The sequence below is a fragment of the Lepisma saccharinum genome, chromosome 18 (genome assembly GCF_977018435.1).
Source record: "Lepisma saccharinum chromosome 18, izLepSacc3.1, whole genome shotgun sequence".
Classification (NCBI taxonomy): domain Eukaryota; kingdom Metazoa; phylum Arthropoda; class Insecta; order Zygentoma; family Lepismatidae; genus Lepisma; species Lepisma saccharinum.
Window position 1 is genome coordinate 9,974,690 of NC_139246.1, and position 16,566 is coordinate 9,991,255.

Sequence of the window (16,566 nt, forward strand, 5' to 3'; positions counted from 1 at the left end):
ATGTCCCTTTCGACTCTACTCTACGAGCCACGGTCTGATGTCATGTGGATACTGTACAGCTTTGCACGGTGTTGGGTGAATCGACAAGACCATCAGCACTCTGCAAACGAAGTCAGAACTACAGTACTCTGTAATTTTCAATTTCACTTACACTTGTCGATGAAAGGAGGAAAACCTAAGTTTCGTACAAAATATGGAGAATGTACAATGAAATAGAAGTATCTACGTACGAACACAGGCTAATGTTTATAAAATATGCTGGTACACCACAAATTTCCAATCCTGGCGGAAATGCAGTGTTGCTGATATTCAGTTCATAGTGGGTAACACCGCCAGCCCGGCCTCAGGAGCACGTTATAAGCATACGTACAGTACTCGTAAGATTAGGCTTCCCGCATATACGACCGTAGGACGGAATGTGAAGAGAAGAGGCCCCAGCAAATGTGCCTCACTCTGTGGAAAGTTCGTATACTGGACAGGGTTAGAATTATTTTGTAATTATCATAAATAAAAATTCCAAACTTTTCCATTGCATTACATATGTTTTGACGAAATAAGTAAATACACCTTTAAAAGAATAATGGCGTGGGTAGGCCCGGCCTCCTGGCCTCATAGGACGCTTCGCCACTGGATATGTTATTGGGAACCAACTTTCTGTTTCGTAAATGCATTTTTTTAAAATTAGCGACATTCACAGAGAGAGAACATAGCGGGGCCCCTACAGCTCAGGGCCCCTCCATTGCAGGGGCGGCTGCTACTAGACTGAGCGTGCGTCCGTGACTTTTGTATTTCAATGTTTTTAGCCTAGTAGAATTGCTCATTAATTATGGATAGATTGCTCGATTGTCAAGTATTGGCATCAATTGCTCATTAATGAGGTACATATTTCAGGATCGTCCTGCATGGATGTCGCAGATATAAACAAAAAGGAAATGCCGGTAGTTTGAAGCCACTACCTGTTGTATATCTTCGTAAAACTGACGAAGACAAAAAAGATGCCATTAACAAGTGGAAGACATGAGCCACACGAAGATTTCATGCTCATAGCAAAGCTTGATAACGCCAAGAATATTTCTCAGTTACTGAAAGCTGTCAACTTCAAAGAGGTACGTAATTAACTGAAACATCAGTTAGGCATTAGGTATTTGGTAATTTAGTGTACAGTACTACAGGGGAAAATTATCGTCTCTGTTACAGGTAAATTGCAGTTATAGTTTTACAGCAATTTTTGTTACATGATGCACCCACGCAACCATAAATCCATTGACGTGGTGAAGAAAAGTAATGGGTTGGTTTTCGACCGTACACCCTGAAAATTTTCGACTTGTTTGAATTTAAGCTACAGATTTCGATGTTTTACAAAGTCTAAAATTCATTTCAAGATACAGAAATCACAAATGAGCGAGATATTGAGCCCCAAAATGTGACAAGCGTTACGTCTAATTCCTTGTATCCCGGCCCTAAATTTCGTTCTACACACAAAAATACGTGCAAATTCGAATAATAGAGTAAAATTAGGGTCGGGTACCCTATTCTACACCCTCGAATTTTGAAATTATTTTTTTTTCATTATGAACATTATTTGATCCTATTTGTGAATAAAAAAAAATTGGAGCGCGGAAAGAAGTATTTACGACTGTACAGCCGTTTAAAGTTGAAATTTTGTCGTTTGAAATGGTTCGCAATTATTTCCAATTTCTAGATCGTGATACTAACACGACACCAAATTTTAACTATCGATCTCAACCTAACTGAACTAACCTATCCACGCGCCAATGGTTCGTGGGGCTAGCGCCAATGGTTCGTGGAGCTAGCGCCAATGGTTCGTGGAGCTAGCGCCAATGGTTCGTGGGCCTAGCGCCAATGGTTCGTGGGCCTAGCGCCAATGGTTCGTGGGGCTAGCGCCAATGGTTCGTGGGGCTAGCGCCAATGGTTCGTGGGGCTAGCGTCAATGGTTCGTGGGGCTAGCGTCAATGGTTCGTGGGGCTAGCGCCAATGGTTCGTGGGGCTAGCGCCAATGGTTCGTGGAGCTAGCGCCAATGGTTCGTGGGGCTAGCGCCAATGGTTCGTGGGGCTAGCGCCAATGGTTCGTGGGGCTAGCGCCAATGGTTCGTGAGGCTAGCGCCAATGGTTCGTGGGCCTAGCGCCAATGGTTCGTGGGGCAGCAGACCATCTCCCTGTAAGTCAAGTACAATGTCCCGTATGTCTCGTCGAACAAAGTCCTCTATGTCCTTCATCCGTTGAACGTATGTCAATCTCATATTTAGTCCTTTTGTCTTAATTCAATGTCACACAAATCAATTCCAATGTCTAAAGTCGCACAATCTATCTACTATCGGCGTCACACCGAACATAGCAAAAACGTCACATTCCTATCAACAGCGAAACCAACATTCCTAACCTTTGAACGTAAAATTGCCATTGTGTATGAAGATTATGTTTTTTATGGACGTTGTCCGTTGTTTTTAGCTCGTGGGGATGTGAAAATACCTTTACCTTAGCCTGAAGCAGCCACCTCGAAGACATCTCATCCAACACAATTAAAAAAAAACAGCAGATAGTACATTGTCTACCGGTGGTTCATGACGCTGATATCAGTTTTATTAAGTTTGGTTGCATTAGCATTTGAACATGTTTTGGTAAGAGTCTAGTTTACGTCCTTTTCCTAAGGAATACATGTCATATCGTTGGAAAGGTTATTTTATAAGGAATTAAACAAAGTAAATCCCAAGGCGAGGAAAAATTTCCTGGAGGAGAAAATCGAGAAAAAACGATGTTGTCCGGATATGCGTGATTGAACGTACTGAGGACATTTTTCGATGATGAAGCACATATTTAGGGGTGAAATGAGTGCTAATGGAACCTAACCTAACAGGCCTAACCTAACCTCGTAGGCATACCTCGTTCCCGTGAATGGTTAGTAACAGAAAGTGTAAAAAGAAAAATTTAGTTACCCTACGGATGCCGGAGTGCCGGCTGTCTGCTAGCATGGTTTTGTAAACGGGCAAGAAGGATGTAAAGTAGACTCTAGCCCATGTTTTTTTCGCTATTCAAGTCTGCATATAACTGTTTTTTACTAATGAAAAGCAGTGAAAGTACTGCAAGATAGGTTTTTTACTAATGTGGGTCATACTTTGGGCTCAAACATCTGTTATTTGTTCCATGCATCTTTCTAAAAGAGAACATGGCCTTGTGTCCAGATAGGATGCTTTGTCACTGAAAACTGTTCAGAGAGTTCAAATCACAAGTTTCAATTCATAGTTGTGTATGTAACTTATATATTATATTTTATTCTTACAGAATGCAATGTTCTTTGGCACAGAAAATGGGATCAAGGTTACGGTAGAAGATTCAAAATGTATGCAAGCAAATGCTTTTATCCAGTCAGATGTTTTTCAGGTAAACCATTCACAATTGAAAAGCAATTACCTTAACCTTTAATATTTTCCTGTGGGATAAATCCAGCCCCGGAGTGAAAAAAAAAGTAGTTTTCTTCTATTTTGTTTCACATACAGTAGCATATAGCCTTAATATAAATATGTTGGGTATAATTTAACAATACAGGGAATTTATCCTATTTGTTTGAAATTTGGGATACTTACTAATTTGGGCCTCGTAATCACGAATCTGCACTTAAAATTTGGCGCTCACGTATAAATTTGACGCTTATTTGAGGGCAGGTGAATCCTGCCAATTTCTAACATGCCTTTAACAGGGACTCTATAGAGAAAGCCGGGGAGCCGGAGCAGAGGCGGGGCCGCGTTAGCGGTTGGGGGCGGTAGGTCGATTACCCCAGGGGCGGAGCCCGGAATCGGTGGGAAATTTGGAAATCGAGGGTGTAGAAATAATCTTAATTTAGATTATTTTGCTATTTCCACGTGTGAGCGCCAAATTTTAACTGCAGATTCGTGATAAGGGGGCCAAAATTAGTGAGTATGCCGAATTTCAAACAAAATGGAGAAATTCCTGGTATTGTAAAATCGCTCCCATATTACAGTTTAAAAGTACACTTTAGTTTTTTCTGGGGTTTCAGATAGGTATATCTTCTTTTTCTGTCTTTCAATTTGCTTTAGCACGTCTTTGTGGTAGAGTCGTTAGCACAGCATACTACAATGCCAGGGGTTCTGGGTTCGAATCCCGACCTGTGCATGTTTGTGAGTGTTCCTTCATCAGTTTCATCATATCATCACTCATCCGCATCTTCGCAAAAAGTGGCAGAAAAAGTAAACTAAATCAAATCAATCAATCAATCAATCAAATTTGCTTTTAGCATTAAATATACACTGTATGTACATTTTTAAATTTAATAGAAATTAATGTAGTATTTAGTAACAAGATAAAAACGTGGGCCAGAAGCCATGATTGGATACTATTTATAGTGTAATTGCAAGTGAAATTGATGTAAGAGGTTGTAAGTTGCGAGGAATGTTTGTCCTACTGACATATGTTGTGTGGTAATAATTCATCTGTTTTCAAATCACAATACTGTTAGTAGTCAGGTTTTCTGATAGAGGTCAACATACGGAGAAGTTCGGCCATTGAGAGCTGCATGACATTAATCTTACAGGTGTTTCTGTGGTATTTCACTCCTTAATATATCTTGTTCAGTTCAATGCAGTTGCTGCATTGATTACCACAGTTTCTTTCATAGTGTCGGAAACTGAGTACTAGAATATGAGCTGATTGCGGCCGGACAATTTGGTTCTGTTCTGGCCCCCAGAATCGGGAAGGAATGGAATGGAAATGTCCTATATCTAATCTGTTTTGGTTTCCAGAATAGACAATTAATGGAAACCAAATCATTAGAATTTATTATTATTATTATCAATGTTAACATATGATGGAAATATGATATATGGTGGAAATCCGTTAATATGTCAAATTCATAAATTAATTTGTTTAATATGGAATAAAGAAGAAATCCCTCAACATTGGAAAGAATCCATATTTGTTCCTGTGTTTAAGAAAGGTGATAAAATGAACTGCAATAATTACCGTGGAATTCCTCTACTCTCAACAACATATAAAATATTATCTAACATTCTTTTAACAAGACTAACCCCATATGCTAATGAAATTAGAAGTGATTATCAATGTGGATTTAAACGTAACAGATCAACTAGGCTACAGATCAAATTTTCTCATCAGACAGACACTTGAGAAAAAGTGGGAATATAATCAAAATGTCCATCAGCTATTCATTGATTTCAAAAAAGCATATGATTCGGTCAAAAGAGATAAATTATATAATATATTAGTATTTTTTTCAAATTCCCTGAGATTTCCAGGTTTTCCAGGTGTGTGGGAACCCTGTATAATACATACTCTAAGAAAAGGTCATACTTTGAACTGTTCAGTGTAGAAATCTACTATACTAAGTGGCTGTTGAATTTCACACTTTCTTGTTGCATTTTTGGGTTGTGTTTGGTAGGTATTAGAATTAATACAGACTTTATTAATAACTTTTACTATAATTGTGTATTATTTAGCCTGAAATTGTTATGGCAAGCAGATTTCTAAAAACTTGATAAAGTGGGATTCTAAATTTTTAAATACAGGGTGAGTCATAATTATGTGAACACTTATGTAAGGAATGTAACATTTAATATCTGCAAAGAACAGAAAGACGGTTACATGTGTGTTATACACTTATCATGTTGTTTACATGTTATTCTGTCACATATAGTGTACAGGATGTGTCGCACTTAAGCTCAAGAACTGCCAAACACAACAACAAAGTATCCATTTAAGTGTTAACATAATTATGACTCACCCTGTATATGAATTGCTCTAATTTATTTATTTATTAAACACTACTTATGTACAGTGGTTTGAGGTTAAGTTCTGAGTTAAGTTCACATACATGTTGACAAAACAGAAGTAATTAAGAATTGGAAAGAGAAAATAATAACAATGAGAGAAGAAACTATAAAAAGGCACAGAATAATCTCCGTGGTGGAGTGGTTAGCACAGCACACTACAATGCCAGGGCCCTGATTTGAATCACAGCCTAAGCCCCGAGTGTTTTTTGTTAGGTCACCATCAATTTCATCATATTATAACTCATCCTTATCTTTGTTATTAGCCAAATGTGGGAGAAAAGTGAAGTATAAATCAATCAATCAATTAATTGAGCTAATGACTTTGGTCTGGAAAATTTTTGTTTTTTGTCTGAAAAATCTGGAAAATTTAAGGAATTTTGCTTTAATTAAATTGTAGACAACCTTTCGTTCGTGACTTTTGGTCCTGTATCTACATATTTAAAGCTAGTTGCATGTTTCTGAATATTAAATATTTAAACTATATTTCCTAGTAAACTCTCTAATAATGATATTATCACAAATTTTGAATTGTGAGACTTTATTAAAAGTATTGTGTGTTGAAATGTGAATTACTGTTTTTTTGTTGTTTTTTTTAACAGGATTATACCATTACAGATGCCACTGTTCAGTTTAAGGTAAATCTGACAGTTCTTCTTGAGTGCCTAAGTATATTTGGTAATTCTAATGTACCTGGGATGACACCAGCTTTAAAAATGTGCTATGGAGGTTATGGACGTCCCCTGATACTTCTGTGAGTAAGACTTTACAATGTTTTTATATTTTGTTAGGTTTTTTTTTGTTGTTGTTGTTGTAACAACTGACAGTGTAATTTGAGTTTATGCACTCATAAGTACACTCCTGTTCAGATAAAATGACACATACTTTAATTGTCCAAACTTATAAAATGTGCCACTTTATGTGAACAGGAGTGTACCAGTTACGGGTTGAATACAACTCTCTTCTGCTTCCTGTCCCACTGTAGACATAGACGTTGCCTGGTTCCTCCCAGTGTAGAGATATGTAAATTACAGGAACCAGGCAACATCGACGTCTACAGTGTTTCAAAGTAGAGCTGAGCGGATACCGATGCCCTCACCGATTCCCACCGATATCGATACTTGAAAATTGTGTTAATTAAAAGTTATTCAAAATATTCATTAACAATAGCGTGTAAGTATCCCAGTGTAATTGTGTGCATCAATTACCCAAGATTTTTGTTTTAAAATATGCAAAAATTTAATTAGAACATTCAATTACTTGTTATGTCATCACACAAATTATTTTTTCACACAAAACTGGTGGAAAATAAAGAGAAACTTCGAATTTTGCATAGTTTTCAGGATAATTACTCCGCGAAAGTGTCAAGAAGCAAATGTCTGGGAATGTATCGGTAAATAAATTCAAACCAATACTTTCCGATACTGATACATCGACATCATTATTGGCTCAGCCCTATTTCAAAGGCAACAGATCTCATTGTGGTAGCACTGACAGAGATGACTCCACCCAGTTAAAAGAGTGACAGCGAAAAATCAGGCGATGCCAGGCTGGCTCGGTAGCTCCGTGATGGAGCAATGGCATGGTATGCTGGACACCCGGGTCCTGGTCGAGCCTGCATTTTTCACTGAAAATTCTACAAAGAATAGTGCAAGTCTAAAAGTTGGGAAAATAAGTTGTCTTTTACCTCCAATTATAACCTTTTCAACTTAACTTTTAGATTGAGATATTTGTTCCAAGAAATGCATTAACAAATGGTAATTTCTGTTTTCTTCAGATTGGAAGAGGGAGGAGTATTAATAGATTGCAATATACAAACCCTGGAGCCGGAAGAAATTCTAGATTTTGATTTCTCCAATGCGAATGTGCTAAATAAGATAATTTTGAGGTCAGAATGTCTGAAGGAAGTTTTCGCAGACTTGGATGCATCAAGTGATGTCATAGAATTCCTCTTGTCTCCAGATCCACCATATTTTCGGATTTCTACCAGAGGGACCTATGGCGACTGTCAGGTAGTTAAAAAAATTAATCCTCAAGATCACATTCAGTTTGTCAGCTAGGCAGCTTTCAGACCAAAATAACGAGCACCATGGAATCCTCCAGTATGTAAAAAAGCATTTACTGTGCATGCATGTCCAACAGACCAAGGAGTAGTTCCATACCATTTTGACCAACCCAGTTGCATCACGACCAACCCAGTCACATCACCATTTTTAAAGATATTAATAATTTAATCACTTATTCCTGTATCCTTCTAGTGTTGAAAATGGAGATTGATTTTTTTTTTTCAGGTATGCGTTTAGATCTGGTGGCCATTTTTATTTAGTCCCATGTGGTGATTTTATCATTTTCAGACACTTACAAAAATGTACTCAGTATGGCGACATCGTTTTAGTAAGTCATAACGTAATATTAGAATTCAAAAGTAAATAATGCTTACGGTTGAAAGTGGTACTGAAGAAGGTGCCACCTCTTTTTCTGATATATAAATTGTTTTCCATCTAAACATTGCCTTGGCTCACTTTCATTTGACTCACCCTTGTACAAACAAATGAGATTACAGGGTGGCTACTCACCGGGAATTCCTTGAATTCCGTATGCGTGAATTATTAGGTCCGGGAATTATGCGTGGATTCTGCTTGAATTTTTCTCCGTAGACGTGAAAAATTGCAACTTTTATTAATCCAAACCCCATTCAATTTATACATATTTATTAATGCCCTGAGGCAAGTTTTTCACAGTGTATCTTATACTTTTTCCGAGGAAGGAAAAGAAAGCTGCGTGAAAAATAAAACAGAATTTTCTGAATATGTTAACTTTGTGTCCTTTTTTTCGTAGATTACTATATCTCGTAACGTTTGTGACTTGTTTTTGTAGATGCATTTCTAGTCTGAGTACGCGAAATGGCAAATGTAAACTCTGTACCTTAAATTAAATATATGTATTGTTCAATTGAATTGATTTAAAATTTTTGGATACATGGGAATCTCACAAACCTTTACATTGTTAATACACTATTTGTGTGTGTAGGTGGTGAGAACCAGTAATACGTAAGGTTGAAATAGAGAAAATATCTGCTTGTACCCTTGAATTTTTGGGAAGTTCACCTTGAAAACCGGGAATTATGCTTGAATTTTATCATGATCGTAGAGTGGCCACCCTGGATTAGAAGTGTGGATGTGTTATCTTAACTTATTATATCGAATGCCAAAACAGTCAATTTGATTAATTATTAAGTGGAGTGGATGTTTTAGTGTGATTTGTCTTATTTTTCAGATAGACATTCCAAAGGACAGTGACATGATAGAATCTTTTATGTGCACTACAGTTGCTACATCCAGGTAATACTCATTTTGTTGTGACATATAAGTGTTTTTGTATGTGGCAAATGCAATTTGTTTGGCACTTGTCATTTCAGTCTTCTCTCTAGCTTTTCACTTCTTCAAAACTTCTGTTTGAAATATTTTAAAATTTTCTATTTTTTTTTTTAAGCTATTAGAACACAAGAGATGGTTTATTTTTTAATTTACTTTAATAGTGAGATCTCATTTTGTTAAAATATGATTCCAAAGGAACTTTTATTTGTTTCCTGCCAAATAAAACACCCAAATATGTTACTTCCCCTTACTCTCAAAAAATACAACAAATGAACTTCAAAGCGTATAACATTATTAGATGCTCGATGTGTTTCTACAGAGCATTCCCTGACATTCGCTATGAGACTCGGCGGCAAGCAGCCCAGCATCAGCGCTTGTCTTTCCCGGTGAACGGGTCCGCGACAGTCGCACTCTACAGTCTGTTTTTTTTTCGCTCTCTCTGCCTTCACTCTCTTTCCCTTTCTGTTGATGTTGCAGACTGACGCCAGTATAATCCTCCCTCTGATGTTGTGTTGTGTCCGTGTGTTGAAGATTGTGGCTTAATATGGCACTACAAAAGTTTACATTACAACAAAGGATTTATCTTGTCGAGGGTTATTTCGGAAAGAGGAATTGTGGAGAAGTGCAACGACATTTTGCAACGAAATTTCCTGGTGTTTCCGTTCCACATAGGACCACTATATTAAACCTCGAAAGAAAAATGGGAAATCTAAAAAATAAAGTATACAAAGACAATCCGCACACCATCCGTGAGTTAAAAGAGAGTATTGTATGAGAATTACGGTAGGCAAACTTGCATGTGTAAATGCCAATTTCCTTCGGAGATGCCAGGAATGTGTTGCAGCAGAGGCAGATCATTTTCAACACCTTCTGTGGTCAAGGTTAGTACACAATATGAAAACTGTAATTTTAATAGCAGACTCGAGCAACTGTCATGGACCCGTTCACCGGGAAGGACAAGCGCTGATGCCAGGCCGCTTGCTGCCGAGTCTCGTAGCGAATGTCAGGGAATGCTCTGTATATAATTAGCTTTGAAGGTCCTGCACCATCATGCTTTGGGCTCCAGTAATGGGACGCATTCAGGTTTAAGTCTCCTGGGGGAAAGCGTAAAAACTTTTCTCCCGAGATTTCTGCCTGTGTATGGAACCGGTGGCCACTCACCATTGTGTGAGGAAATTGGGGAGCTACGAATGAGTAGCGTAACCTGGTCACGGAAACCTACAACATCGACTGGGGTTTGTCATGCTGACCATGACACCCCGTAACTGGTGTGGTGGGAGTGAGGCCGGCAGTCAATAGGTAGGCCCTGACCCTCACAGGCTGTTCCGTTACGGGTTATTACTAGCTTTGAATGCATTTACTTTTAGTTCTCCTGTTATGCTGCGTAGCAAGATTAGCCACTGCCTTGTGTATTGATATTGATGTTCAGGCTATGAAAACCTTATATAAGATATCGGCTGCCATTTACAGAATGCTCTGAAGGCTGCATCAGTGATCAAGTGAGCCTCAAAATGAAATTTTGTCACTTTAAAGATGGAGGGTCCACTACACACTTGCACCAGTGACAAACACTTCAGTAAAAGAAAATTCAGTATCCCCATTTATGCTTCTCGCACAAGAAAGTTCATAAATAGAAATATGCATTAAAAAGTTACAACCTTTTTCCGCAAGACTTTCTTTTAAAGGTTCTATTAATTTCAGTGGCCCCTGTCATCATCCCTTGGGAACTTGTTGCTTCACTGCTGGGCTGGCTTCAAGTTCCTGTTGTTTTCCTGCATACGGCTCGGAGCGCTGGCATAGCCAGTTCGCCTGCTACTGCTGTGCATGATTGGTTTCAGTTGCTGCAGTAGCAGGAGCAAAAAATGATGAGTAGGGCCCGGGTATGTCCTGTGTAACTGTAAAATATGTATGTAATGATGTCATATAAATTAGAAAATATGTCATAAAAAATTACAAATATGTCAGAAAAATGCAGAAATATTCCCAATAAAGCCAAAAATATGCACAACAGTACTCTCGAATTTCTCCCATACCCGATAGAGTAGGGGCTGTAATGTACCGAATGTTATTTTTACTTTTGACTGATATTTGTGAAAAGCGAAAAAGGCAAAGAAATGAGAACGAAACTTCTTTACTTCCCGTTTAACAATGAGAGAGAGAGAACATTTTTCCTCAGTAATGTTTGCATGGCTATCAATTGTCGGCAGGATAAAAAAAGTGGGGTATTCTTGTTCTGTACTAAGAAAAGATGGCACCTTTCTTCCTCCGTAATTTCCACATCCTGCCATCGACAATATGAACTATCCGTTGTGCTAAAGCTACGAAGAAAAAAATTATGAAATAATTATGTGCGAGAGAATTACAAAATTATACAGAAATATGTCTTATTACAACAAAATTGAAGAAATATGTTGTAAAAATGTGAAATTGGTGAAATATGTCAAAATACGCTTTGTCAAGTTTGTCTATTTCGGCTGATTTTCGTCAGATATGTAAAGATCTCACCCCAATATTAGATCCGAAGCCAAATGAAAAATATGTTATAAATAAAGTCCCGGGCCCTAATGATGAGCCTGACTGCTGTCAATATTTAGTTCACGTGGAAATTACATAATTGCATGTGTCTCTTTGACACAAGTTAGTAACTTGATTACATATATTTATTACACAACTGCGTATACTATTCCCAAATCATGAATTGAGGAGAAAGTTTGATAATGGTGCCACTTTGCAGCCAGATGGGTGAAAAGACTTTCGCAGTGCCACATAAGTGACTGCATGTGCACCTCAAACATTATTCCACTTGAGATAACCAGGCATTTATTAAGCTCATGTAAATATGCACAGATCAAAAAATAATCTGGGAATCTGATGTAATCTTACCTGCAAAAAAAAAAAAAAAACAAAGGCAAAAATAAATTAAGGTTTTTGATTGATACGCCTTCGTATTTGTGCCAGAATTTATACAGATTACATAAAAATTGGAGTGGTTAAAACTAGGGCCCAGGACTTTATGTTATAACATATTTTTTATATGGCATCAGATCGGATACTGGGGTGAGATCTTTACATATCTGATGAAAATCAGTCGAAATAGACAAACTCGATAAGGCATATTTTGACATATTTTACCAATTTCGTGTTTTTACAACATTTCTTCAATTTTTTCGTAATAAGACATATTTCTGTATAATTTCGTAATTGTCTTGCATATAATCGGTTATGTTATAATTTGTACCTTTAGTGCAACAGATAGTTCATATTATCGATGGCAGGATAAGGAAATTACGAACGAAGAAATTAAAGCAGATGTCATCCTTTTACCAACTAGTACAGAACAAAAATACCCCCTTTTTTATAGCGAGCTGCCAATTATGCTTTACTTTCCACAAAGGTGTAAATCTGACATAATAGCAAATAACATTTTGGATAATTGCAGTAAAAAAAGGTAAAGTGCTCCCCTGTGCATAGCACCACGCCATGAAGGCGTATTGCAGTGAACATCACAATATATTGTCATTATTTTCCCACTACATTATATGCTTAAAGGGATTCTGACTTCATTTAATACCCCATCCCCATCGTAGTCAATATTCCCTGGAAGATACTGACATCCCATATAATGAGGCATTTGAAAGTACTGTTGTGCATATTTTTGGCTTTACTGGGGATACTTCTGAATTTTTCTGACATATTTTTAATTTTTCATGACATATTTTTCCATTTTTATAACATAATTACATACATATTTTAAAGTATTATAGGACATAAAGTCCCGGGCCCTAGTCATAACATTTGAGATGCTTGCCAAAGAAGGTGGTTTAGAACTTTCATGGGAACGGTGTCTAAAACTCCTTTGTTCGACATTCATCATATTTCACAATTTGCTTTAAATCTTATCATGTTTCACAATATATCAATTTAAAAAATGTACAAGTTATATTTGAGAACACGTAAGTTGAACATTGTAGCAATTAAGGAACATTTTTTCAATTCATGAAATACATATGATGTAGTAATATTGAAACTTTGGAGGTATGAAACAAGATTTATTTTTTTTACTTCTGCAGGTATACATTCTCTAATATTAAACCAGCAATAAAACCTTTGAATGTTTCTCAGAAAGTATCCATTCGGACAGATGACAGAGGCTTATTATGTTTACAGTATATGATAAAAACAGAAGATAACCATATATGCTTTGTAGAATATTTTGTAAGTATTACTATTTCATAAATACTTTGATAGTAGTGTTAATGGATGAAGTGCTGTCACAGTTGATATTTTTATGCAATTTTTTTTTTAAAAAAAATTGTAAATTGACTGATAATTTTATTAGGAGATATAATTTATAATATGGGCATATCAGTTTATTGGTAAAATTATCGAACTGATATCTATAGCCTGCAATTTAGTGCAAAAATTAAATTCTGCCATATTCTTATTTAAACATGTAATTCACATGCCCTATTTTTATAAAGTGAAAGTATAATATACAGTTTCTTTTTCAAAGGCCAAACTCATTGCAATCACCTAATTACAACATTAATCCAGAGGTTAATGAACTGTTAATGTTCCTTTGTACTGGATCAGTAGAACATCGGTTATCAGTATTGGTAAATTTTATGTCATTACTTTAGCAGTATGGATCAAAATTTGGTATCAGTCCATCCCTAATTTATAATATAATTTACCATATTTTCCTTTAAAATATGTGTGAAAAACAGGGTGCATCTTGTATGCCGATACTGAATTTTTGATTTCCTTCATTTCTGGAAATTTTCTCCGATCTAAGTTAGACAATTTCTTTCTTGCGGTGTGTGACTAAGAATATTAAAATGTATTCTTTCCTAGTTAGATTAGGTAAGTTATTTATTGAAAGTAGACCTACGTATTACTTTATATTTGAAATACTGTGAATTAATTATAAATTCAGTGATAAAGCTTTTTCCTCAAAAATGTGTACAAAAAAGGGGGCATGCCGGCAAATATTTGCAGATTGTCCATGTAGTGCTGCAGTAATCTATTACTTATGTAAACACTTATAACAAGTTCAAACATGGCACATTTATTGCTGTTATTCTTCGTCAGTATCTCAACCAAGCTAAACAGTTCTCGTCAGGTGATTGAATGATTTTGTTACAGATTGTAAATTTGAATAAGGATTTTGTTACAGATTGTAAATTTAGTCCTGTGTTATTAGCTTCATTTTTCTTTTTTTTCTGTAACTTTATATTTTATTATTAATTATTTTAGTAACCTTTAGGGGTCAGACATTTTATGGAGTAAAACCTATGAAGTTTTTAAGTCCATGCTTTTCAACCATACAGACATGCAAAAGATGTAGAATGATAATTTTAACAATTGGAATTTAATTTAATATTTTGTTTATTTTTTTGTTAATATTTTTAGTATTATTAATATTTTTATTCTTCTTGGTTATGTTTTATTTCAGTGTACTCCATTGTTAGACACAGACAGTGATTATGAGAGGTAGGAGTCGACTGTTTTAAAATGGTTAGCAGTGAGTGGATCCATAATGAAGCATTCGAAGAGTCTGTTTAACATGAACCACTGTGAAAGAAACAAATTTAAGTGGAGAAAGTGTGATATTTTAGTGAGGTTTACAAGGAAAATCAACCTTATGAAGAAGTGTTTTATGGTTAAAAGTGAACAAAATGAAATATTAAAGATGCTGCTGCTTCTTCTTTTTTTTTTTGCTCTAAAATGCAAGTGAACTGAAGATGCATTAAAAAACACTGTGAAGAATAATGTGCTTTCCTTGAGTCGAGCTTATACTGCTTTGCACAAGTATTCTTACACATACCAGCTAATGCAAATACTTGGAAATTGCAGTAGTTTGAAACAGCATTGAATAGTTTTACATGTTGGAACAGAGCTCTGGCTATCTTCCACCATATGTCTATTTTCGTCAATTGATTCTTTAACTGGGTGTCTTTAACACACAAGTGCCTCATATATGCTCATGTTAATTAAGTGCATTTCTGCACTGCTGAAGTTTTTTTTTTTTTTTTAATATCTAGTTTATGCTTTTTCTTTGAGTTGAATTACACTATTGTTACTTATTTTTGTACATATTGTTAATTCATTGAGAATGTAAATGTTCTATCTCCAAATTGTAAACAAATCAAGATACAGTGGAACCCGGATATTACATTTTCCTGCATTATACATTCAATCTTGATGGTCCCAACATAGCAAACTGTTGTAAAATTTTCCCCGATCTCACATTTTCCCGCATTTTAAGTTTTTCAGCCTGGACCCCTGAAAAACGTAAAATTGAGGTTCCATTGCATTTTGTCTGTGGCCTATTTAGGATGTGTTTTTGCTTCATCTATAAAATTTGGAAGCAGTCATGAGAATGAAAACTCCAACAGCCAATGAAACCTTACGATTATTAACTACCTAATCCAGTGGCGTATACTCTGGGTAGTCTAGGTAATCGGAGATGACCCGGCTATAATTTTTAGAAAGTTTTTTTTTTTTATTTCTTTGCAATATTCTTCCGAACCAATCTTTGATTCATACATTTCTTCGCTTCCAGCACGCAAATGTTTTCAACCGCTTGCCACTGAATGTCCGAGAGGCTTTCTTCAGCTGGTGGAATCACGGCAGGGTGAGATTCCACCGGCTCCCTTTAAATCCCTTGCTGGGAGGGAGGGGAGAGGGGGAGGAAACACTGCTTCTAAGGTGCGGTGATTCCATGGCCAAGTAACCTCCTCCTGGAGAGAGTCCATCGGTTGCACTCTCCACCCCAGAGTCTCGGCTGGCACCCTCTTCTGCCATTCTCCCTCGATGGTCTTTGTATCGTAGGAGTTGGAGTTGTGTTGTTCAAGACAGGGAAATTTCTCAGGAAAGGGAATTCTGGGTTCACAAATTATGCACTGAAAAGGGAGTAGGGAAAATATATCTGAGAGTGCGGGAGAAACAGGGAAATCTGAAAACATTTGTAAACCAATTCCATGTTAATTCTCATTTTATATTTGCTTCTGTCTTCCTCATCTCTGCTATTTGAACAGAATTTGTCAAAGGGGAAAAGCTTAAATATTGAAGATAATTAAATAAATTTAAATTTAAACTAAAAATTCAAGAAATTACACCGACCTCCGTGGCGGAGTGCTTAGCACAGCTCCCTATGATGCCAGAGGCACAGGGTTCGAATCCCGGCCTGGGCGTTCTTTGTAAATGTCCCTTCATCAATTTCATCATATCATTACTCATCGCGATGGATTATTTCACTAGCATATTCTTTTCATATTGTATGTTACAAGTTTTTTTTTATATAGGTTTATTATACTTTCTTGTTTTATTATTAGATTAACTGCAATCACAACAATAAGGTAAAATTT

The 16,566-nt window shown here is 36.4% G+C and overlaps 1 protein-coding gene across 1 annotated transcript; it reads left to right on the forward strand.

Annotated features, from left to right (window-relative positions):
- Nucleotides 1-883: 883 nt before the first annotated feature.
- On the forward strand, nt 884-15,691 carry LOC146001833 (cell cycle checkpoint protein RAD1-like). Its single transcript, XM_083139524.1, has 7 exons — nt 884-1,106; nt 3,301-3,399; nt 6,422-6,573; nt 7,597-7,831; nt 9,096-9,160; nt 13,267-13,411; nt 14,652-15,691. The coding sequence occupies exons 1-7, from the start codon at nt 996-998 to the stop codon at nt 14,691-14,693; spliced, it is 849 nt and encodes a 282-aa protein (XP_082995650.1). The 5' UTR covers nt 884-995; the 3' UTR covers nt 14,694-15,691.
- The last annotated feature ends 875 nt before the right edge of the window (nt 15,692-16,566 follow it).